The 24,617-nt window shown below is 25.9% G+C and overlaps 2 protein-coding genes across 5 annotated transcripts; one reads left to right on the forward strand and one right to left on the reverse strand.

Annotated features, from left to right (window-relative positions):
* The first annotated feature begins 294 nt into the window (after nucleotides 1-294).
* On the forward strand, nucleotides 295-17,599 carry LOC107063999 (acyl-CoA Delta-9 desaturase). Of its 3 annotated transcripts, none has more exons than XM_015316231.2 (6): nucleotides 295-738; nucleotides 14,703-14,936; nucleotides 15,437-15,567; nucleotides 15,940-16,145; nucleotides 16,276-16,461; nucleotides 16,798-17,599. In XM_015316231.2, exons 2-6 carry the CDS (start codon nucleotides 14,720-14,722, stop codon nucleotides 17,129-17,131), a joined length of 1,074 nt encoding a protein of 357 aa, XP_015171717.1. In that variant the 5' UTR covers nucleotides 295-738; nucleotides 14,703-14,719; the 3' UTR covers nucleotides 17,132-17,599. The 3 variants fall into 3 exon arrangements, with proteins under 3 accessions (XP_015171717.1, XP_015171719.1, XP_015171718.1); XM_015316233.2 differs by lacking the exon at nucleotides 295-738 and adding an exon at nucleotides 8,801-8,934; XM_015316232.2 differs by lacking the exon at nucleotides 295-738 and adding an exon at nucleotides 13,021-13,175.
* Nucleotides 17,352-24,268, reverse strand: LOC107063941 (acyl-CoA Delta-12 desaturase). 2 transcript variants are annotated; one of them, XM_089172074.1, is made up of 6 exons: nucleotides 23,778-24,259; nucleotides 23,481-23,618; nucleotides 22,827-22,957; nucleotides 22,547-22,749; nucleotides 21,901-22,086; nucleotides 17,352-20,870 (listed from the first exon to the last, which is right to left on the reverse strand). In XM_089172074.1, the coding sequence occupies exons 2-6, from the start codon at nucleotides 23,590-23,592 to the stop codon at nucleotides 20,561-20,563; spliced, it is 942 nt and encodes a 313-aa protein (XP_089028200.1). In that variant the 5' UTR covers nucleotides 23,593-23,618; nucleotides 23,778-24,259; the 3' UTR covers nucleotides 17,352-20,560. The 2 variants fall into 2 exon arrangements, with proteins under 2 accessions (XP_089028200.1, XP_015171608.1); XM_015316122.2 differs by having other exon boundaries at nucleotides 23,481-24,268.
* Nucleotides 24,269-24,617: the final 349 nt, after the last annotated feature.

The raw sequence follows: 24,617 nt of genomic DNA on the forward strand, positions 1-24,617 counted from the left end.
TTTTTATTGTTTCATAATATGTCGTGTTTTGTTTTTTACATTTTCGTTTGCGAAATATGTTTTTATTCTCTTCTTGGGACAAAATTTTTGTCAAATTGTAATCAAATTGTAACCAAAATGTTCTTTTATTTTTTGAAACTTAAACTTATAAACAAATGTTTAATTTGAATTTAAATTAATTGAAAAAAAAAATTTGTTTGTTTTTTTTTATTTTTTTCAAATATCACGAGATGGAGTTGCGCGCGGCGATTGCAGCGCCACACTAGTCAACGAGTTATATTTAACCGTTGCCGCGTTTAGACTTCACCTTAGTTTCTTCGGCGCTGTTGCATCGTTCCTTTGCATTCATTGACATCGAACGAGACGAATAAGTGAGAGCAAGAGAAAGACAGAAGGAGGAAGAAGAGGAGAAAGAAAAAGTGAGACAGAGAACCTGACAACAGGACATCATTGTCGTCAGCTGCTACTACTACATCCTTAAGCTTTACACTTATCGAGGAATAATTGTAAAAAAGGACAAGAAAAACAAGGAGACAGGGTAAAAAGCCTATCTCAAACGAACAAGCAAAAACCCACCACTATACGCATGAATTTTTTCTCTTCGTGCGTAACTTCTAACTGAAAGAGAGAGAAACAAAAGGAAAGACAAACCGCGGCTCGTTGAAAAGAAGAAACTAAATTCTAACACCGTTTACGGTTAACGGGAGGCGGATTATAAGGCAGAAAGGAGCTCACCAGGTGAGTCTATTTCGAATAAATCAAATCCAAAGTATATATACATATATAACTCTCTCTATTATTATATTTTTCTTCTTACACGTAAATGAATGTATCTTCTTCTTACATTACGCGAATAGATTTTATTTTATTACTACGCACACCGTGAACATTGTCACGTATCAATCATCCATCACACACTTTTGTCCTTTCAAATTTACATCCTTTTTTGTCATAATATCTGTCGTCTCTTGTTTGCAATCTGTCTCTATTTCTTTTTGTTTTGATATTAATCCATTCGATCCCATTTTGTATCTGCTTCTTGCCCATTTCGCCGGTAGAAATTTACGATTTCAATGTGATCAAAAATGCATAAAATATTAAAATAATATTACAACAGATTCCCTAACCTACGTACTTACCTACCTCCCCCTTCCTCTAACTACTACCCTCTACCCTCTCACGCTTATCGTTAAATTTCGCGATCAATCTGCACTTCCTCTCTTTGTCTCCTTTCCTCCCTTCTCCCTATATTCTGATGCTTGCCAATCCTGGCAATTATCATCGATGGGGTTCGGTCGTTTAACCTGCCGATGAAATCGAGGTTGTGATGGGATGAAAAAAGGGGAAGAGAAAGAGAAAGAGAGAAAGAGGTACAGAGGACAGTTATAAGGTGATGGGCAGGGACAAGAGAAGGAAAGGGAGGGCTGGTTAAACAAGGGAGAAATACTTCTAATAAGTACGTTATAGAAAAAAAAGTAACAAAAAAATAAACCGGGCAAACTAGGAACACGATCGAAGGACGAACGTGCAAAATACCGGTGCGTATATTATTCGCTTAGGAATATATATATATATATATATATATATATATATATATATATATATGTATTATATTAACTAAACACACTAAAAGAAGCGCGCGCGCATACATCATACACACATATACATGATAAATATATATCAGTCTCTTCTTGTTTCTATTGTAATATAATGGTCAGAACACAAATAGCAATTATGTTCATAGAGGTTACATGGGACAAGTTATATGGTGGTCGACAAGTAATGTATATATATTATAACGTAAATATATATATTTGTGCGTCAATTGGATGTATTTGACGTATTTCTTATTTTCGTTGATTTTTATTATGATATATAATACAATCTGTGTAATTGTATCAAATACAATAATGTAGTTTCTGTTTTCCTTTTTAATATCAATAACCAATAAGATAAATCAATTGAAGTCAGCAGATTTTAGAATGTACCAATTAAAATATGATTATTCCACAAATTAAATAAATTTTTTGAAAATAACGTAATTTCCTTTGAAATCCAATATGAAAAGACATTTTTAGAACTTCGGGGCCTTTTAATATTTCAGGAGTCTACGAGTCCGCTTAGTCTACCATTTATGGTTTTCTACTATACTTTTTTTGGAATACGTATAATAAACGTAACAAAAAATAGATATATCAAATATATATATATATATAAATAATATATACATATATATATGTTTTTTGCTGCTATTTTTACTACTACAGTTTCGGGAAAAAAATGAATAAAATATTAAAATAATATTGAAACAGATTCCCTAACCTAATATAACATATATATATATATAAAATAGTGGTAGTTCAGTTTAAAATAATGAAATTTAGCAATTTTATCTAAAAAAGATATCAAAATGTCGATTTTCAATAAAAAACAATTATTTACGTAGATATAAAATTCCAGAATATTGTTAATAAAAGAAAAATTTATATATTACAATACAACATTATCATAGCACAAATATATACAAGTATTATACGTTTTTAGTTTTTCGAATCAATTTAAAGGACTTATTATGCAAAGACAAAACAATTATATTTCAATTTTCACTTATTTTCGTGAAAAACAATTTATTAATGACACCTTGACAATTAAACCATGGAAAAAGAAAATTACGTTTTACTTGTTATTAATCAACGATCGATTAATCCTTGCGATCCTAGCGCTCTTCACCATTTCGTTCTAGCAGGTCCGCACTGAATTCGCAAGTTACTTATCCGCTTGGTAGCCTTTATTTTGAAAAACACTTATGACCTTACTAACGTAACGTACTTATGAATTAGTAGATATATAAAATAAAATAAAACTGTAAAATTTTGTAAAGATTATTTTGTATTGTTTACAGCTTATAATTAACCATTGTATGATACCGTTTAATTCTTTGAAATTATTCTTCTACGTCGCCTAAAGAATCACTATCGTCACTTTCAAATTCATTATCACGCACTATTGTACTATCGTTTAGCCATATTCTTTACAAAAAAGAAAAATATTTTATAGAAATGTAGAAGTTGAAAACACTTTCTAGTTGTGCTAGGATTTTGAACTGTACGCCACGGTGTGTTTAAAAAAACTAAAACTAAGCCCTTCAGTTCAAACTACATGGCTTATTTCACATTTGCTAAGAAAAAAAACTGTAGCTTTTATCTTATCTCATTTAAACTAAGATTAAGATATAGTCGGGTGAAACTTGATACAGGACGCGCTAGAACACAAAGCAATGTCGAGCCACGCTCGACATAGGACGTGCCAGAGCGAAATGCGATGTCGAGTCACACTCGACATAGGACCGCAAAGGGTTAAGTTTACGAAAATATGTTTCGATTTTCTTAATGATATAAAATAATTAAACGATACTTATCGAAATATCGGAGACGGTTTTTTTTTGTTACCGATTTTTATATTCTATACGGTACCATAAAAAAAAACCCTGACAAATTTAGATTATTAGGTTGGAAACTATGAAACGGGCGTTGAATGAAAATAAAAAACGAAAAGCGCAATTTTTCACATTATTTATTATATTTAATTGAAATAATTTCCATTGGCATCTACGACTTTTTGCCAACGATTGGGCAAATCATATATGCCTTCTTGAAAAAAATCTTTATTTTTAGAGTTAATAAACAATTCAAAAACACAGACTAAACAAAAAACGCCCGTTTCATAGTTTTCAACCTAATAAAAATTGATATATATATATATATATATATATATATATATATATATATATATATATATTTTTTTTTAGTAATATTGCATAGGTGTAAAAAGGTGTTTTGTAGAAAAGGGGCTCGAAATGAATCCCATAAAAAGGGAAAATAAAAAGCATATAAATATTTAAGTTTCATAATTAATGTCAATTCAATCGTGTTTCTTTTTACAACTGATTAAACTTCTTGACATTTTCACGATGCAATTCGTTCACAATTGTAAACGTAATAATCAATCAATGATCGATATAATATTCCAATAATAAATTCCATTTTCTTCAATAAATCAAATTCAAAAAAAAAAAACAGAAAAAATCAATTTCAATATAATGTTTTTGAAAAAAATAATAAAATTCGTGTATAATATATACATGTTTTTTTTTTCTATTTATTATTAAAACATGCAAATAATGGTATTTCTTTTGTAATTGATATTTGAAATCTAACATCTAAAATGATAATTATTGAATACTAATTTTACATGACATTTATTTACTTATCATTTACGTTCAGAATATGGAATCAACAATGACATTTCATAGATCAAACCAGGAAAATAAATTTGTATGTCATCTTCTGAATCATCGTGATTATAAAAAAATTGTTCATGTTTATTGAATTATTTTAAACATTTGCAATTCACTTTTATGTAATAATGTAAATTATTTCATTCTTTGTTAATGTAATAACAAATGCAAATATAAAAGTGAAAAGTTTATATAACAACATTAAAATAATTTTTTCTTAAATTGAATTTATTTTGAATGAACAAAAGTAAAATAGAGAATAAATATTACATGATATGTTTTCTTTTTTTCTATCGAGGCTTTAGAATGACCTGGTTAAAATACCATTTTAAATCATAAATAATAAATAACTATTTTATTTTACATCTTTTAAAAATAAAATATTCTAATTATTATTAAAAAAAAGTATTATATTAGAGCGTAGTATTTATATAAATAAAATATTAAAAATATATAATACATATTTAAATATTCAAAGATAAAATATTTTATTTTGATACTTTTAAAAAATAATTTATTTTATTTATTATAAAGTTTCATTTCTTATTTGAAATATATGCTATTTCCATAATAAATATTACTCGACACTTGTTGAAAACTTTTCATAACCGACCTTTGATATTTTATTATAAAAAAAAAAATAAATAAATAAAAAAAGAAATATGGTATTAAAGCTAAAATATAGAAACAACAAGTATTTTCATGTTTATTTTTATTATCACGTTACATTATACAGAATGTTAATGTTATTTACTGGCACACTTACGCACGGTTAAGTGCATTAACCACATAATTATCCAATAATTATTGTTATTATATGTATTTATTATAATCATTGTAGATAATAATAGGACTAAAATAATTGTATATACATATTTAAAATTGTGTTAGTAATGACAATACGGTTTAACATTGAAACCTTATACATATTTGTTAAAATTTATCCTATATAAATTCTTACTTTGATAATAAGGTATTATTTTTTTTCTTTGTTTTTTTTTTTTCATACTTGCAATCAATCAAAATTCGAAAGCCTATTTGCATATTTATTAATTTTTTTGGCTTGCTTTTTTTTTCTTTTAGTAACGAGTTTCCTAGTTTATTCTACTTTCTTTTTATAGCCCACTTTCAATTATTGTAGATCTGCTAGTATAATAATAATAATTGGTCAAGAAGCGATAGATTAAAAAGAAATTTTTAGATTTCTATTTTTTGGTCTCCGGTCAAATTTTCACTTCTTTTAAAATGATCGTTCAAATTCTTTTTTATCAGATAATTTAATATCCTTCGTTAGGATTAGAAATTAAAAAAAGGAAACACAAATTATAATTTTTTTCAATTCGCAATAATCTTGAGAAGTAATTTTGCAAAAAAAAAAAAATAACTCACAAATTATTTCACAAGTTTAGCTTTTCATATTTTAACATGTTTACCGTTCTTTCGTATTAGCATAAAATTAATTTTCATCTTTGAGAATTGTATCATGAATTCGATTGTATTATACCTTTTATATACATATATATATACATAAATTTTTTTTTCAATCACCTAAATTATACTGACAAAAAGCACATGATCATCTTAAATTAGTATAAAAAAATTTGCAAAAGGTGTAAAAAAAATGGTTATTAATAATAATAACATACTAATGACTACATGTGTTGGTAAACTATACGTGTAAACCTTTCAGTATTCCTTGAAATCTTACTTAATATATAAAGAGATTTTTTTCCTTCTATAGATAAACTTAATCTATATTTATGCATGTAGATAAAAAAAAGTAAAAAGAAATACCATAGTATTATTTATTGTTAGCAAGTGTCAGGCATTTTATGTCAATGTTCTTGAACAACAATAACGATTCATCTTTATTTATATAAATAAAACGCCTTAACGTGTTATATTTTTATATTATATATATATATAAATAAAAAATATATATATATATATTTACATAACGCCTTAACGTTGTAATAATTTCTAATGTCGTCAGAGGCGAAAGTTATTTGCAAATAACTTCCGGGGTAACTGCAGAAGAGAAAATAAACTTTATTGTATTATAATAGAACAGTAAAGGGAAAATAATATACGTCAATTATTTTATTTTTCACATATTTTTATTATATTTAAAATAAATTTCTTTAATAATTGTGTGCGCCGATAATTACCATGACTGTTGATCAGACCAAAAAATTAAACTAAACATTGATATTAAGATTTATTTTATTTTACTCTATATTTATATTTATATTATAAAATTAATTATTATTGTTTTAATTTTTTAATTTTTTTTTTTTTACTTATCGGTATTAATTAACAACGTGTTGCATCTAAATTATTATTATTTATATCGTTGATAATTTTATTTGTTTTTGTTTTTATTGATTCCATTTTGTAATTGAGAAAAAGAAGAAGAAGAAGAAGGTGTGAAATACGAAACGAAAAAAAAAGGTTATGTTTCCACGTGTTATTTATCGATCGGAAACGTTTTTTTCGTAAGGTGATGTCCTTCATAAAGTTTTTTTAGTTCCTTGACAAAACGTTTGTATTATTTGGAGGTAATATCGTAAAAGTCATAAGAAAGAAAAAACACAGTAAATAATACTAATTTATTGCGAGTACTAAAATCACATGATTGCATTTGAATGACATTATTACGATGTTTATAACCATTTCTATTTAGTATGTATAAATATTTTATTGTTTTTACAGTATCTGTGCAAATATATTTACTTTTGCCGATATTCTAACAAAACTTTCGTTATACTTACTTAATTTCATAAAAAATGCAATTTTTAATAACAAGACAATTCAGGAAATATCATTTATATGTATATATAGTTAATTTCAAAGTTGTATGCAAATAACGCAAAAATTTGTTTTTAACAAGACCAAACAAAATACGTGACATTTTTTATTCTTTACTCGTTTGCATCTAACAATAGAATAATTCCTGTAATATATTATCATAAAAACCACGTATTAAGTATAAAAAAATTCAAAGTATTAAACAGTTCAAAATTTGACCCCCGGTAATAATTATCCGGATATATTTTTTTTTTTTTTTCATTTTTATTATTATCATCATTTATAATTAATACGTTTGTTCAGATAAAATTTTATATATAGTATAATATATGTAATAAATGTGTAATATATTCTATTGTATTAAAATATATATATACGTTTGGTTATAAGATTATACATGTATATGTTATGTATTATATTGTATTACAATACAAATATGTATTATATTTTTACACACATTATTATATATTTTATATGTATATATATTATAGTGAAGGATTAAACGAGTTTTTTGGTCACGGCCTATTATCATGGACGCGTGATGTATGTGTGTTGGCACATCCACGCGATATTCACGTGGTAACGTAACTCGTGTGCGCGCGCGCGACCGCGCATATATGTGTAGGGATGGTGGATTTACGAGGATACGTTCTTCGTATCGATTAAATCCATGACTATTCTCTTTCTTTCTCTTTTTCTATGGGTATTTGTATTATAAGACAATAATGACGATGAAAACCGATTCCTCCTTCGTCCGTTGCATTTGTTTAATCGTTTAACCGTCGCATGTATTTAATGACATGCGTTTTCAATAATATTTTCTTTTTAAATAAATGAATATATTCATAAATCAATAATGTACATTGTTAATTAAATAACATATAAGTGTTCATTATTTACAAACGCTTTCAAGCATATACAAATCTTGAAAAAACTCAAAGTTTAAATTTTTGTAAAGTTTACAAAATGACGATTTGATCTTTCGAACGAAAAAAATATGCTCGTGGATATCAAGTGTGGCGTGATGATCTTCCTAGAATAATGTTATATGCCTCCTTATACAAGTTATTTGCAAATGTTGCATCACTTTTGTAACCTACAGATAACCACCACGTATGTGTACAGGCGTACACACGTGTATCATGTGTGGTGATACTACGTGCACCAAATACAAAAAAAGAAGTCCTATTTGTAAATTAAGCAAAATAAAGAGCGAAAAATTCACATTTTAAATTTTAACATAACGTTTATTTTTTTTTTATTTTGTTGTTGTTAATCTTTCAACTATTCGAAATGTTCAATTTGAAATGTTCATAAATATCAAACGTCTAAAGTAACCTTTAGAAGTAAATATAACGGCAAGTCCTATAATACAGAAGAATTTAAAAAAGAGAAAACTAAAGAAGAAAATAAACACAAACAATAAAAAGGAACCGATTAATTTATTTAAATATATTTGGTTGGTAACAACGGAGTAATACGATTACAAAATACGTTCGGAGACCGCGCGCGTTCTCATAGTTTGCCACGTGCGCTTTGATAAAATGAGTCATGCGCATGCGTGAACCGTCACGCCATATTTCCCTCTCACTCTTACTGTGTATCTTCTAATTCTTCCTTCCTTCCTTCCCGTTCTTTCTTTCTTTTTCATTGTGGAACATGTTCCCCCACCAATCGAATACTTATATCGCGCCATACCTAGGGAACGGTTAGAATCGGAACGCAGACTCTCGTGCGATGTCTCGTCTGTTGCTCTTTCTGCTTTCCCATTCGTTACAACGAGTGGCGAGAGTTGCAGGAAGCAACGCGATTGGTTCGCGCCACCTCGGGTGAGACCATCGTGTACTCCTAACCGTATCTTATACTACTACTTACTATTATCGTCTTTTATACGTTCTTTTTAAACCATTAACGTGTACTTTTTTCTTTTTATTGTTTTTTTTACTTAGATAAAAATTATATATCTCTCAATAGCGTCAAATCTATTGTTTCTTATATTATTTATTATTTCTACGTTTATATACATTTTTTATCAGATACTTTTTATTATCGGATTGGAAATTCAATCACGTTGATAATAAACATTCGTGTAAATTTTTTAATTGCAAATTTGCTTTATTTATCTCTTTCTTTCTCTATTATTCTTCCTTCGCGTGAATCACTATTTTTTCTATTAACGTATAAATGCTAATCAAATTTATATTTTTAGATTTGTTTTTGCACAATTATGTACTTAATAATAAAAACAGACTTATAATATACACAATGTATATATACACAAATATTTTAAATCTATTTTAAGCTTTATATATATATTATATAAATCTCTCTTTTGATCATTGAATTTTTTTTTATAAGTTCTAAAATAATTGTTTCGAAAAGTTTAATAAATTTATTATTTACTCATTTTTACATTGTCTTTAATGTATAATATATTTGGCGTAATTTTAATAGGTCAAAATATTTACTTTGTATTTACCATAGAAATTGTTTATATTTTCATTTCACATTGGGGAGTTTATTTTTTTTTTTTTTTTTTTTTTTTTTACCTAATAATAACTATTTTCTGTCTCTTAATAATTTTGTTGTCATTTCTTAAAATGAGATTATAATAAGGCAATCGAAATAAATTGAAAAAATGACCAACGTTAATATCTTCCTCCGTTTGTTATTTGAACTTATTAGTATTTCTCTTGGTAATATTATTTTGAAATTATATTTATGAAATTTAAAAGTCAAGATTAACTTCAACTCGTTGAAATAAATCATTACGAATATTGCTGTCATTCAATTATGAATTTTTCGAAAGAGTTACGTATATGTATATATGTATGCATGTTTATGTGTGCGTCTAACAGATGAGTTATAGCACATATACATATATATACTGTTTGCAATTTCTCTTTTAAACGAGTGCTCAGTTCAAAGCCATTCTTCGTCATTTCCTGAAGAAGATTGTCAAGTTGTATTCATTGACATCAAGATTATTAGAGTAGAATGGAATAATAGTGCACGTCATCTTTCCAAGAGACGTTTCTTCACCTCTCATGAAGGTGAATATACGGATAAAAATTAAAATGAATTATCATTCGTTTTTAAATTTCATTCCTTGAATTTGAATGAAAAAAAAAATATATTATAATAATTAATATAATAATATATAAAAATAATTATAATATTATAATTTATTATTATATATTATTATTATTATTATTATTATTAAATAAAATTAATATATTAACATAATATTGATCAATTCTAAATATAACTAACACAAAATCTATCGAAATTTTTGAAACTTACGCAATTAGATAATTAACACTTGCATTCTCATTACAAATGAAATTATTTCTAACAAAATAATTCCTTCAATCGATAATATATATAAAAAATAATACAACTGTTCAAATTTGATCGTTAATTAAAAATTCGATCATGGTATTATACTACAACACAACTAACGTATTCCAGTTGTTGTCTTATTACATAAACTAGCACGTTACAAGGTCCATAGATAACCTTGCCATTGACATTCTCTTTCTTTCTCTCTCTCTCTCACACACAAACACACACACATACATACTAGCTCAGTCGGTTAATCATTCTTTCTCCCATACTCTCTTAACTCTGCTGAACGTCTTATATTTTTGTCACCATCTTACGAACGTTTGCCAAGTATAATCTTACGATCATCAGTTCAGTGTTTGTCCCAAAATCTCGACCTTGCTTGTTATTTTCATTTTATAATTTACGAATAATATTAAATATTTGCATAAAATATACAGTAAAGATTGACTTTTTATTCGAAAGCGTACTTTGATCTCCCAACTTTATTCTTTCTCACATGATTTTCGTTTCATTCAATTTCTCTTAACGTGATGTTTGATTTTAAATGATTGAATATCAAATGATTCAATACGATTATACAAAATAATAATAATAATAATAATAATTAATAAACTAATCATCTCTCTCTCTCTCTCTCTCTCTCTCTCTTTCTCTCTCTAAATATATTATGATAAGATTATATATGGCAAATTATTTTCGCTGTTAATATTTTGTTATATTCTTTAATTTAATTATTATTCGTATGTAATAATGTTACGTTAACATATTAATTGTAATATTATTTGTAATATAATATTTAATAGAAATATAAAATACAAGTTTCTTTTGTTTTTTCGAAAAAATTCATTGATAATTAATTTGAACAAAAAATAAAAAGAAGAAGAAAAATAATATACTTATTACATACATATATTTAATTTTATTTATTTATAATAATATATATATTCTATATTATATATTAAATATAATATTTTTATAAAGATATATTATAATTATATATATATGTAATGTGTGTTATCGATCGAGTAACATAGAGTACGGAATATACGAGATGTAATATGATAGTTACGTTGAAAGAAAAAAATTTAAGGAGATAGAGTATGGAAAAAGAGTAAAAAAAAATAAATCGCTTATGAGAACGTCAAAGGAAAGAACTCGGTTCGATAAACAAGGACAAAGAAGTAAGCAGAGAGAAAAAGAGAAAGAGAGAGTATGAGAGTCAGCTGATCGTCCGAAAGAACTTTTAAAAGTGACACTGGTTAGGTTCACCCTCTGGAAAAAAGGGTTGAGAAGGGTGAGAAGACTATTCAATGACGTCGAGTCTGCGCCTAGACGTCTCGTTATTATTATTCTGACGAGATATCATCATGCACACCATATTTACAGGGTGGTCCAAAAATTTATATTACAAATGAAGATGGTAGAGAGTGGGAGGGAAAGAAGTCATCAAAATTGTATATACTTAAAAAAAAAAAAAAAGAAGGAGGGGAAATAAAGACCAAAATCTGAATAATATAACCCTAAATCTCGTTCGATGGTCATTAAAGGTTTTCAAATAAATTATCAATGAAAAATATCCAACTTCTCCATGATATTGATTGATATGACATTGTGACAGTAATTGATATATGATATTAATGAATTACTGAATCGAATCAAAGATTATGATTTTGAAACTATGTAACTTCTTAAGTTGGTTAGCTTCATTTTTAATACTTATATTTATTATAATATAGCCTTGCCTGCTTCATTTACAATTCTATTAGCGATAAAGTATTAGTAAATTATTAATTGTATTTGATGTAAAAAAAAATGATTTTACATGTTGTATCATTAATTACGAACGACCCTGTACTCTGTACATTTAAAAGGTAATCGTTATTTAATGTTTTTTTTTAAATTACATAAATAACATCATTCCCCCTTCAATTCAGTTAGAAATAAGTGAAAAGAAATCGTTTACAAAATTTTAATTTAAATTTAATTTTGTAATTCTTCAATATAACAATAAAATTGATAATATAAATTATTCAGTAAAAATATTAACATTATTATTTATTATTTTCTTTTCAAAAAAAAAAAAAAAACTGACAAACACATAACTTTTAAATAGATTTCATAAATTTAAAACAAAAAAATACATATTGTACATTCATTATTTTTTTGTTCAATTTAATAATCCAATAAAAAAGAAAAAAAAATGTCCAACGTGCTGTTAAGATTGCATAACATTTCATTCGGTCGTTTCTATAAAAATAAAAAATAAAAAATATTATGTAATCGCAGATCTATTATGAATCTATGAATTTAGATATATTTCTTCTTTTTTTTTTTTTCAATTCTTTCATAACGAATGGATTTACTTCGTGTTTTCAATTTCGATATACAGACGAAATTTTTCGATTTCGATCGATATGTACTCTAACTACGTGAATAATATAATTTGATCATCCGTCTCTCTCTCACTCGCTCACTCACTCATGTTTGGTGGAAGACAGAAACGGGGGGTGGGGGAAGAAGGGGTAGGTGGATTTTGGGGGGGAAGTGGAATCATAGATGTGCGCAAACTCCTGGCATTTTAGCAGAGTGGGTCGGCAGGATCATCGAGTAGAAATCGCGTGGTAACACAGAAAGGGTTGTTTTTCGTTCGTCCACCCTTAACAATCCGTAAACGTAAGCTGGTGTTTGGTACATTCTGGAATATTTGCCAGCTTTTTACGAGGTACTTCGTCATATTTATTGTCATAATACGTAAACTTTAATAAAGTTCTTTGAAAGAAGAAAAATGAAAGGGATAGAAATGGAAGAAACCTTATTTACGAGGAAGTACATTTTAATGATAAAGAAAGATACGACACGACGTATACTTTTGACGAATTCTCAGTGATTTTCAAAGTATTACAAAATTATATGACGCGGAGAGGTGTGTGTGTGTGTGTTGTGCAAGATATAAGAGAAACTACCCTGATTTTTTTTTTTTTTTCTAATTCGATGCTAATCAAATTTGTTGTCTTTGATGTGTGTCAATTAACAACAATTACGATCAACGTCGTAACGTTCTTTAGTTTTCAATCCATACTTTTCTGAACATCAATCCTTCCTTCCTCCTCCCATTAATGTTTTCAAATGATCTATTTCATTTCTCTAAGATCGTTTTAAAATTAATTATAATTTTCAATCATTAATTGATGAACTCCGTGGTGGGTGTATCATTAATTTTATCGAATGTTGGTAAAGAATTAATAAAAAAAAAATAAATAAAAAACGAATCGAAAGTGACACAACGAAACCTATTACAAATTATTGTTTAAAAAATATAATAACAATTTTCTCTAAGTATATCACCGAAAAAATTAAACCTTTTAAAGATCCTCCACTATCAATCCCTCCCAATTTTTCGAAATTTTCTGTTAATTATGATAAGCTTCTTATTGAATTATTTTTAGAAGAGGGAAAGGGGGATCAATAACATTTAAAGCTTTTTATATTTCTCACTTTTTCTTTTCTTTATATTTTTTTTTTTTGTTTTTTTCATGTCATTTTTCTTTCACTTTTCCTACGAATGCAACAGGCAAACGAGTAAGTAACTTAATGACACGTTTTTGAACCAAATGTGTATGTGTACATTATACACTTGGTGGTGGGGGACACGTGATACGTGTAAGGCTTCTTCCTTGTATTTAAACATAATCTATTCTAATTATTGACATTTTGTGTTCATATATTCAAATGCATATTAATAATATTAATTTTATTCATAAATTGTATTTATATAATAGTTCTGCATATATATATATGCATGTATTTACATAAATCTAAATCTTAATACACTTATTTTCTGAACATTTTAATAATCATTATTTTTAAGAATTACTTTAAGTAGAACTGAAAATTGATCATTTTGTAAAAATATTCTTTAAAACGTTCTATACACATACATTCTTATCTACGCGTATAAATTTTAAAATAGAACATGTGCAATTACTTTTATAAAACGCATTGTCACAGTTAATTTAGTAAAAAAAAAAATATATATATATATTATATAATAAAATTTGAAAAAAAAAAGGTTAAATGGAAAGTAATAAATCTTATACGAAAATAAAATTCGCAAGAGATTTCATTTTTCAATGATTGTCGAATACTTGATGAATGGATAAAAAATGTTTACTAAACTTAATTAATTAATATAATTTATGGAAATATAATATAATTATTTATTGTTTTTTTTTTATTTGTTTCATATTAGAGATACTAAATTCAATCATGGCGCCGAATATTACGAGCAGCCCAACAACTGGTGTTTTATTCGAAGGAGAAAAATTGGACGATCAGCCAGTGGTCGATTTGCCCAAGGAAAAAGAAAAATATAAAAAAAGTATAGTTTGGAGAAATGTTGCAATATTTACCGGTCTTCACATTGGTGCTGTTTATGGTTTATATCTTATATTCACGTCCGCCAAATTGTTAACCACGCTTTTTGGTAAGTATATACGAACATTTTCATAACAAACAAATAATTATCTTGATAAATTCTGTTAACCGTTAAATTACACATTAAAAATTCTCATATATTATTTGTATATCGCAGTATTTTTTTGCCCGATTAATTAATTTTATTTATTAATAATAATTATTTATCCTATTTTTGAATATGATAATTCAGTATTAATTGATTTCCATTTTATTATTTATTATTAATTATATTGGTATTTTAAAAATAATTATTCTCTTTTTTTTCTTAGCTAATGTTTATATATATTTTTTTTAATTAAATTAAAAATGAATATATTATAGTTTTAACAAATAATTACTTGTCTCTCTCTCTCTCTCTCTCTCTCTCTCTCTCTCTCTCTCTCTCTCTCTCTCTCTCTCTTTTCGTACTTTTGTAAAAATTCTTTTTACGATTACACAAAAATATTTCAACACGTTATAAAATTTCACAAGAGAAATATACATAATTATTTGTTTTTGTTTTTTCAGCAATTCTACTTTACATATGCTCGGGAATTGGCATTACAGCAGGAGCTCACAGATTATGGGCACACAGATCATATAAAGCAACGTGGCAACTTCGATTAATTCTTATGATATTCAACACTATAGCATTCCAAGTGAGTTAAAGAAAAATATTATTTTGTTGAAAAATTCTTTGGTAAATTATTTAAAAAAAAGAGGGAAAAAAATACAAAAATTAGTATTCGATACAAATTATATATATTATCGCGAAGTAATCCCTCTAAGAAAGATATCCTATTATCTCAAATAAGTAATTAATTAATACATGTAATAACATCAGAATTACATATTTCTATACACGTATTTCATATCTTTCATTTGCTATCAGTCAATGATATCCTAAAGAGAAATATATTTAAAACAACAACAACGACAAATAAAATGATATCTTCTTAATGGAATCTAACGTCAAATTGAATTGATAAAAATAATTCAAAAATTAACATTTGTTTTTTTTTTTGTGTTAGGATGCGGCTATCGATTGGGCAAGAGACCACAGAGTTCATCATAAATTCAGCGAAACTGATGCCGATCCACATAACGCGAAAAGAGGTTTCTTCTTTTCACATGTAGGTTGGTTACTCCTCAGAAAACATCCGGACGTTAAGAAAAAAGGCCAAGGAATTGATTTGAGCGATCTCAAGAGTGATCCTATCATTGCATTTCAAAAGAAGTACGTATAATAAACCATTTGTTATATTATTTTTTTTAACATATTTATATAGACATTTATACAGAAATACGAGAGTATATATTAATAATTAAACGAATACAATTATTAAAAATAATCTTTAATGTTTCAGATATTACTTTGTATTGATGCCTACGTTGTGTTTTATCCTGCCAAGTTTAATACCCATGTATTTGTGGAACGAATCTTTTCTCAATTCTTATTTCATTCCCGTTGTATTTCGTTACGTCTTTACTTTAAACATGACGTGGCTGGTTAACTCTGCTGCTCATCTTTTTGGAAATAAACCTTACGACAAGTTAGTTACAATTCTTAATTATGTTATACGTGTTGCGAGTTTAGGAGAGCTAAACAAATATACGCGTGATTGGGAACGTGATCAATATAGGAACGTATTAAAAATACTATTATAATTCCTCCGTATAAATATTATTATATTTTAATTAAATAAAATTAAATATGAAAAAATATCAATCGCCAACCAATAGTAAAAAGTTACATCATCAATATATCATGCAAAAGTTTAGTTTATCTCTCCTTGCTCACAAAAACATTAAACATAATAGTCTATCACATGTACCATTATATAATTGTCAAAACGTTATTATTATATTTTTATTTTCTTTTTTTTTAGATACATCAATCCGTCGGAAAACAAAGGAGTAGCATTAATGGCAATGGGCGAAGGTTGGCACAATTACCATCACGTATTCCCATGGGATTATAAAACAAGCGAGTTGGGTAATTACAGGCTTAACCTGACGACCGCGTTTATCGATTTCTTTGCGAAAATAGGCTGGGCCTATGACCTAAAAAGTGTATCGAAAGATATGATTAAATCGCGAGTAATTAGAAGCGGTGATGGTACACACGATGTTTGGGGTTGGGGTGACAAGGATCAAACGCAAGAAGAAAAACAGCACGCCGTATTCACTTATACTAATGCTTCTTCTACGAAGGATCAATAACTATGTTTATTTCTCTTTCTCTGTCTCTCTTTTTCTCTATTTTTCCTTATATTTGTTTATTTCTTTTTCTTTCGAGAGAATATTTTCTCTCTTCTTACATTTATTTAACACAAAACTAAATAATTCATTATAAGCATGAATTGATTATTATTATTATTATTGTCCTCTATACAATAATTTTTGCGTTTAATTATGATATTTCCCTTTTGTTTTTTCCCCCATTATTTTTTTTCTTTTTGTTAATATTTTATTATTCCTTTATTTTTTGTTTATTTTTCCTTTTTACTGCATACATCAATTTACGTTCCTTCTTAAATCACGTATGTAAGTCTCGAATGACACGTGATAGATATAGTAATTTTGATTACTAAGTGGGTGGTCTTTGTACCTGTGTATTAAATTGAATTCCAGTAGTGCATGTAATAATTCCCCCCTTTCTTCCCAAACGGTAAGAAAAAATGTTCGTTGTTTTGTGCAACGAAATGTGGTGTCGATTTTGAAGAAATCCAAATTCCTCATTCTCCTCCTCCTCCTCCTCCTCCTCCTCCTACCTCTCTTCCTTAAGATTTTGATACTACTATTCTTCCTCAAACTGATATTAATTCTAATAAATATGTCAACGTAAGAACACGCATGAATCGCTTTGTAATAACATCCAGATAAAATATTTCACAGATGCCTTTCAAAGTATAAACAACATAACGCGAGAAAAAAATCAGCATAGTTCTATTCCCTTTTCTCTCTTTCTCTCTCTTTCTCTCTCTTTCTCTTTCTATTTTTTTCCTTTTTGTTTCTCTTTTCTTTTCTTACTTTCATTCTGGGAACTACTTAAATTATGTTTTGTGTTTTTCTTCTTGTTAGATAATCAGCGACAGTTCGGTTTCTTCGTTTGCTTATTATTATTATTAATATTACAATTATTACTATTAATAATATTATTAATATTATTATTATTATTATTATTATTATTATTATTATTATTATTATTATTACATATATTAAGTTTTATATAGATGAAAGAGAAATAGGAAAGGTGTTTAAATTTAAGACATTTATTATTACCTATTTTGAAAAATTGTGTTAAAATTATTATTATTATTATTATTACGGATAAAATATCAATCAAAATGTGTTGAGTGAAATGGGAAAAAAAAAACACTTCTGCAAAGGGTTATAAATGTAATTTGCAAAAGTTATACGATAATTTAAATTATTCAAAATGTCATTGTTTTGATTATGTTTCTCAGTATTGGATAACAATAAAAAATAATTTCAGCAAAAGTTCATGAAATTGCAAAAAAAGAGAATAAAAATTGATGATATCTTATTTAGAGAAATTATAAAGTATGTACGTTTGAGCACGTACGTGTGAAAAAAAAAGTAAGAAAAAAAAACACAAGGTTTATAATAAATGTTAAAATTTATTGACGTCCTATGCACAGAAAATAAACCGCGTATAGTGGGTGTATATATTATTAATCAATAATTTATTTAGTTAAGTTTGTTTATTTAAAAAGACTCGGAAAATGACCGAGTAAAAAATGCGACAACGATGAATCGCACGTTTTATTTGTTCGTAATATATTTTCGAAATATGATGTATCTCTTACATATATTCTTTATGAAAAAGAAGAAAAAAGTGAAAAAAAGAAAAAAAAATTTTATTATATTTTTCTTTTCTTTAATAACAGTAAATATTACTCATTTTATTTGAGAGTTGAAATATCGCAACAAAACGAAGAAGAAAACCATTGGATAATCTTTAAAAAATATACTTGAAAACTTTTTAATTTAATTATACTTTTTGTGTTCTTCTCGACTAATGCGTCGTCGTAAAGATTAAATTCTTTTTTTTTTTTTTTTTTTTTTTTTTTTTTTTTTTTGCCACTTATCACGATATTGTGTTTTTACGTTAATACGTTCGAAATATTGATTTAAAATAAGAAAAAGATATACAATGGAATAATATATTATATAAATATATATGTAAACGTTTGGTATATTTTGAAATTAAAAAAAGAAGAAAAAAAAGAAGTGCTCTCTATAAAATGAATTCTTCTTAATTCTCTGTGTGATTTTTCTCACTGTTGATACGAAAAAATAAATTCATACAATTTTTAACGAAATTGTTTAAATGGCGATATACAAGACGTGGATAGCAAATGAATGAATAAACTATTTTATGGTCGAAAAAACAAAGAAAGTAGTTTTACTATTGTTATAATTATATCGCATGATCAATTCCGTGATCTTTAAACAATTTTTGATACTCCTCTCTCCCCAACTATTCATTAATTTTATTCACTAAAAATGAATAATAATAAAACTGGATGAAAAATCATTGAGTAACATTATATTTTATTTCTCTATCTGGGTATTTATTATTATTATTATTATTATTATTATTATTATTATTATTATTATTATTATTATTATTATTATTATTATTATTATTTCCTATAAAACTTCGTGTCTATCTATCTCTTTCACTCTCACTCTCATTCAAGAACAACGTTATGTCCAAAGAATATATATATTTAATATACATTTTATTAAAATCAATCATCCTAACGCGGCATCTTTAAATCATTCTATACAAATGTTTCGATATTTTTATGTCCTGTCAAATTGAGAAAAATGTTAATATTAATTAATAGTAAGACAATTAAAATACACGTATCGGGCCATTTGAATAAATTATCATTATTTAATGGAAAAGAAAAGAAGACAAAAATTGTGATAAAGTATCAAAGATACCATTCATAAATAATAATCTAAAATGAAAGTATATTTATATATGTATAGAGAAAGAGAGTTGAATAAAAGGTATATATTTATTTCTTCCCTAAACAACGTGCATGTTCTTTTTTTTCTTATCAGAATAAAAATAAAAATTCATTTTGTTGAATGATAACAAGCAGATAAAGTAGAAAACACACAAGGACGTAGTTGACTTATTTAAAAGTAGATTCAAAGTATTAAAAGTAAGAAGAAATCTTCTTTACCGATGCCATTGATTTACATAATCATAGTCTAAGGATATTATTGATTAATATTATTGTTGATATAAAAAAATTACGATATATTGAGAGAAAGAGATTGATCTTTTTTAAATAGTATTTAAAATGACATTATCTTGGAACAGCTTACACTTTATTATCATTAATATTGTTAATTCAGTTTATTCAATAACCATGTTTACAATATTTTTGATTAATATACGTGAATATTGTGTTCAGTAATATAATTTTAGTTTATATTATATTAATATAATTATATAATATTATTTTATTATATTATCTCCATTTGTAATTCTATATATTTTAGTAATACATAAAAAAAACATTAAAAAATTATATATATTGGATAAAAATATGATTCGTATGAAAAATATTATAAAATACACATGTATTAATTAATTAATACGTATTAATGCTTAAAACGAAGATTTTTCTTTAAAGCATTTTCATCGCTTTGTTTCTTCAATAGAATTAACGAATCTTTCCATGACATCTCCTTATTTGCAACTTTTACAATTACTTCTCTTATATCTTCTTTCGATATGGTTTTAGGAGCGTACAAGAGATCCATATTACGAAAAATTTTAATCAATAATATAGTCAAACCTTTATCGTATGGGCCAAATTCTGTACTTTTCCAATCCCAAGGTAAAAAATAATGATAATTCATCCAATAACTTTTGTTCAAAAAGAACATCGTATTATCCTCAATTGGAAACCTGTGAAACATTGAATAAATATTTTTTTCTTCATTATATATTTTACTTAATGTATCATGAAATACATGATAAAATTTTCCTTATATGTAGAAAAGAAAAACAAGCTTTATCGATAGGAATCCAGAAATACATCATTTCAAAATTACGAGACTTACAAGCATAATCTTAATGTATTCCAGTTATTTTTATGCAAAAATTGTGATAATTATAAATTTTTTGATATTATCCTACATGAAATATTCCAAATGTCTATCTTCTAAGAGAATACAATTTCATCGTTTTATTTCATTCCAAACATGCTTCTAAATAATCGTAATTATGTAAATATTTATGTAATTATAAAAAATCCATTTGCAGGCATTGCAGTAAATATTCAATTAAACAAAATATTTGTAAGATATTGTTATATATTATTAAATATATATAATATAATTAATATAAAATATTTCATATTATACAGCAAATAAAATAAACGTAATTAAAATACACTGATTGAGATCATACTTGATAGTCTAATCAATTTCTGAAATTATTTCTTGAACAATGTTGATTTAACGAAGACAATTCATTCTAAGTACTTTCTAGAAAGATAAACAATTACGTATTATTGATAAAAAAAAAGAAAAAAAAATAATAAAAAATAATTACCATATAACTGATATAACTTAGAAACGAGGTCAACAAATAGCATATATGTTTATCAGAATATATGAAATTATTTTTGTTTTTCTTTCCCATATTACTAAATTGAGTTTCACATTTTATTATACATCTTGTGTGTGTGTGTACACCCTTTTTATTATAAATTAACTAGTGATATAATCTTAATGTTCCAAAGTTCAACGTGTAATATCCGAGATATTACAAGATGGAGAACTTTCTAACTAGCGAGACGATTTACAGGTTAACGAGTACTTAAATTCAACTACTACGTATACCATCGTAATCAATCATAACGGTACCATGACTCTTTGGCATATTGAAAAAAAGAATATAAAATAGTCGAATATTATAAAAAATAGCCATTAACTTATCATTTGGTTTAAGACCCCAAACCAAAATAGCGCTGTTCACCATCTTTGATACGTTGTACATTATAGTTAATCGTAGAAATCCCACAACAAAAATAGAATTAATGAGGTTCTCGTTCCAATATGCTATGGGGATGTAGATAGGAATTAATAACGTTATCACTGCGAAATAAATCCAATATAATCTAAAAAGAAAAGATTATGTTTTTACCAACAATTATATACATGTACAATGATGATTACGACAGTGGACTAATAAGGGTTTTATGGGGTTGAACTATTGAAAAAGTTTCTTGATTTTTAGTCCACTGTCAAAATTATCGATATAATCGTCATAGTTAATAATAATAATAACAATAATAATAATAATACACCGGGGATGTTCGATATATATATATTACATATATGCGTTATAAATTTATATTTCGAGAATGCATCGACATTTCTTTCAACAAATAATTATTCACACAATAATTAAATAATTTGAAGAACAATCACATGATTGTTTTCCCATTATGAATTTTAAAGATAAAAATTTGTCTTAATAATTTTTTGTTTTATTTTGTGCTTTATTTTGAAACATCCGGCATATGAAATATGTCGAGGAAAAAGAAATATAATACAAATAATATAAACAGTTCATACCCTTTTTGTAAAGAAATGGATGGTACAGTGATGTCTCGCATATCTATATCCATTTTTAATTCTTCCTCGGTGTAAGGAAAATCTAAGAGATAACTCCAAAAATAACTATACATGAATCCTTTATGAGTTAAATAAGGATCTTTATCAGTTCTGAAAAATTTGTGATGCAACCTGTGATATAAAACCCAATTGTACATGGGACCCTATGAAAATGAAACACAATGGTAATTATTTTAAAAAATTTTTTTTTTCTTTTTTGTTTTTTCTTATTGAAACTTACCACACCGGCAAGAGTATGTGCTAGGATGAAAAAATATTTAAGACTGTTCTCAATTTCAAATGTTCGGTGTGCCAAATATCTATGGGCACCTAGGGTAATTCCGATATAACCAATCAATAAGAGAAAAGCAACTGAAATCATTAATGTTCGTTATATTTTTACAAATATTATTTCACACACACACACACATATATATAGAATAATTTTTAAATAAATGACTATACATTTTTGAAAATTAAATCCTATGCACTTTATAGTATTAGTAAAGAAAAAAACGTCATATTAACATCTTACTGTTAGTATCAAAATTATATATATAATATTACATATATACAGAATAAGAGGCACTTAACTGTATTCACCTAAATACCTACTTTGTTAAGATGCCCCATATAAAAGTAATAAATTTATTTCGGTACGATAATTAAATAATACAAATATGTAGGATAATTAATAACAATAAATATTTATTAATTATTTTATACATGTGCAATATAATTTTCAATGTAAAAGTAATTAGAATAATTTGATATATCATTATAATTATTATTATCAGTTAATATAATTATTTCTATATTTCTTATTGTTTGTATTTAATAATTGAACCGAAATAAATTTCGTAATTAAAAAGAAAAGGTTATGAAAGAATAATACCAAACAGCATTGTCATCCATTGCACTTGGAAAATCATTAGCCAAAGTCCATAAAAAGCGAATAAATGAAAATGAATAAATAATAGCACTAAACCATAATTAATAGTTCGCATTTTTGGAACGTCTATTTCTGCCGATACTGACATTTTGTTATTGATCAATGAAAAATTAAAAAAAGAAATATATATTTATATAAAGATATGTTAAATTAAAAATAATTCTATTTGTAAAAGATCTATTAATAGAAAAGTATATTTTTCACTATATTTTTTATATTATATTATATTATATATTATACTTTATATTATATTTATAACTTTTTTATTTCACTATATATTTCACTATAATAAAATAATCGTTTTGTTTTCGTTTTAATAAAGAAAAAAGACAAATCAAACGTATCGAAGCAAATTGATTTTCGTATTTCGATGATCGTCCGAAATGGCGTACATTCTGAAGCAAACTGAATCGAAATGAATTCAACGAAAGTGTTAATATTCAATAAATATATTTAACCCCCGAGGTTACTTCCTTCATTTTAAAATCGCTTTGTAATCTAACACCTAAAATACTTTCTTAAGAATCTCACGATCTTATTTTTTATGACAACTGAATAAATAGAAATCGTGTTTATTTAAAATTATTGTAATTATACTGTATTAGATGTTATATTGAGTTTTTATTAGAATTTTACTTTTATGATAATTTCATCGGTATAAATACGATGAGTCGACACATTATCAAATATTTAAGTTAAACATTATTTAATGTAACGATTATTTTTATTTTATCGAAAGTTTAAAAATCAACATCGTAAATTAATTTATAATCAAATATTAAAAGTAAATTTTTTTAACTATGATAAAAGGGTTAATTTAAAAATTTATTTTAATATAAAATATTTTATACTTTCCTTAAATACTACAAACTTTATTTCAGCTTTATAAATCAAATTTTTTGTATAATTCTTTATATTATTTACATAAAATGGTAAACGATAAAGTGGAGTGAATGAAATGAAAATAATTTTTTAAGTAAACAAGTTAACCAAAATCCACACGTTAATTAAGTTATCAGACTGCAATTAACTATTACTACTACTGTATTAGTAATGCAAATAATAACTTCAAAAGTTAAA

The sequence above is a fragment of the Polistes dominula genome, unplaced genomic scaffold, assembly GCF_049000335.1.
Source record: "Polistes dominula isolate Pdom_NZ unplaced genomic scaffold, Pdom_raw_medaka contig_73, whole genome shotgun sequence".
In the NCBI taxonomy this organism is placed as follows: Eukaryota; Metazoa; Arthropoda; class Insecta; order Hymenoptera; family Vespidae; genus Polistes; species Polistes dominula.

Bases quoted from the DNA above. Each gene is read 5' to 3' on its own strand.
- LOC107063999 (XM_015316231.2), top strand. From the start codon at position 14,720: ATGGCGCCGAATATTACGAGCAGCCCAACAACTGGTGTTTTATTCGAA. The intron at 14,937-15,436 runs GTAAGTATATAC...TTGTTTTTTCAG, and splicing joins ATTGTTAACCACGCTTTTTG to CAATTCTACTTTACATATGC. The intron at 15,568-15,939 runs GTGAGTTAAAGA...TTTTTGTGTTAG, and splicing joins TCAACACTATAGCATTCCAA to GATGCGGCTATCGATTGGGC.
- LOC107063941 (XM_015316122.2), bottom strand. From the start codon at position 23,625: ATGTCAGTATCGGCAGAAATAGACGTTCCAAAAATGCGAACTATTAAT. The intron at 22,958-23,480 runs GTATTATTCTTT...TAATGATTTCAG, and splicing joins ATGGATGACAATGCTGTTTG to TTGCTTTTCTCTTATTGATT. The intron at 22,087-22,546 runs GTATGAACTGTT...TTTTCTTTTTAG, and splicing joins TCCATTTCTTTACAAAAAGG to ATTATATTGGATTTATTTCG.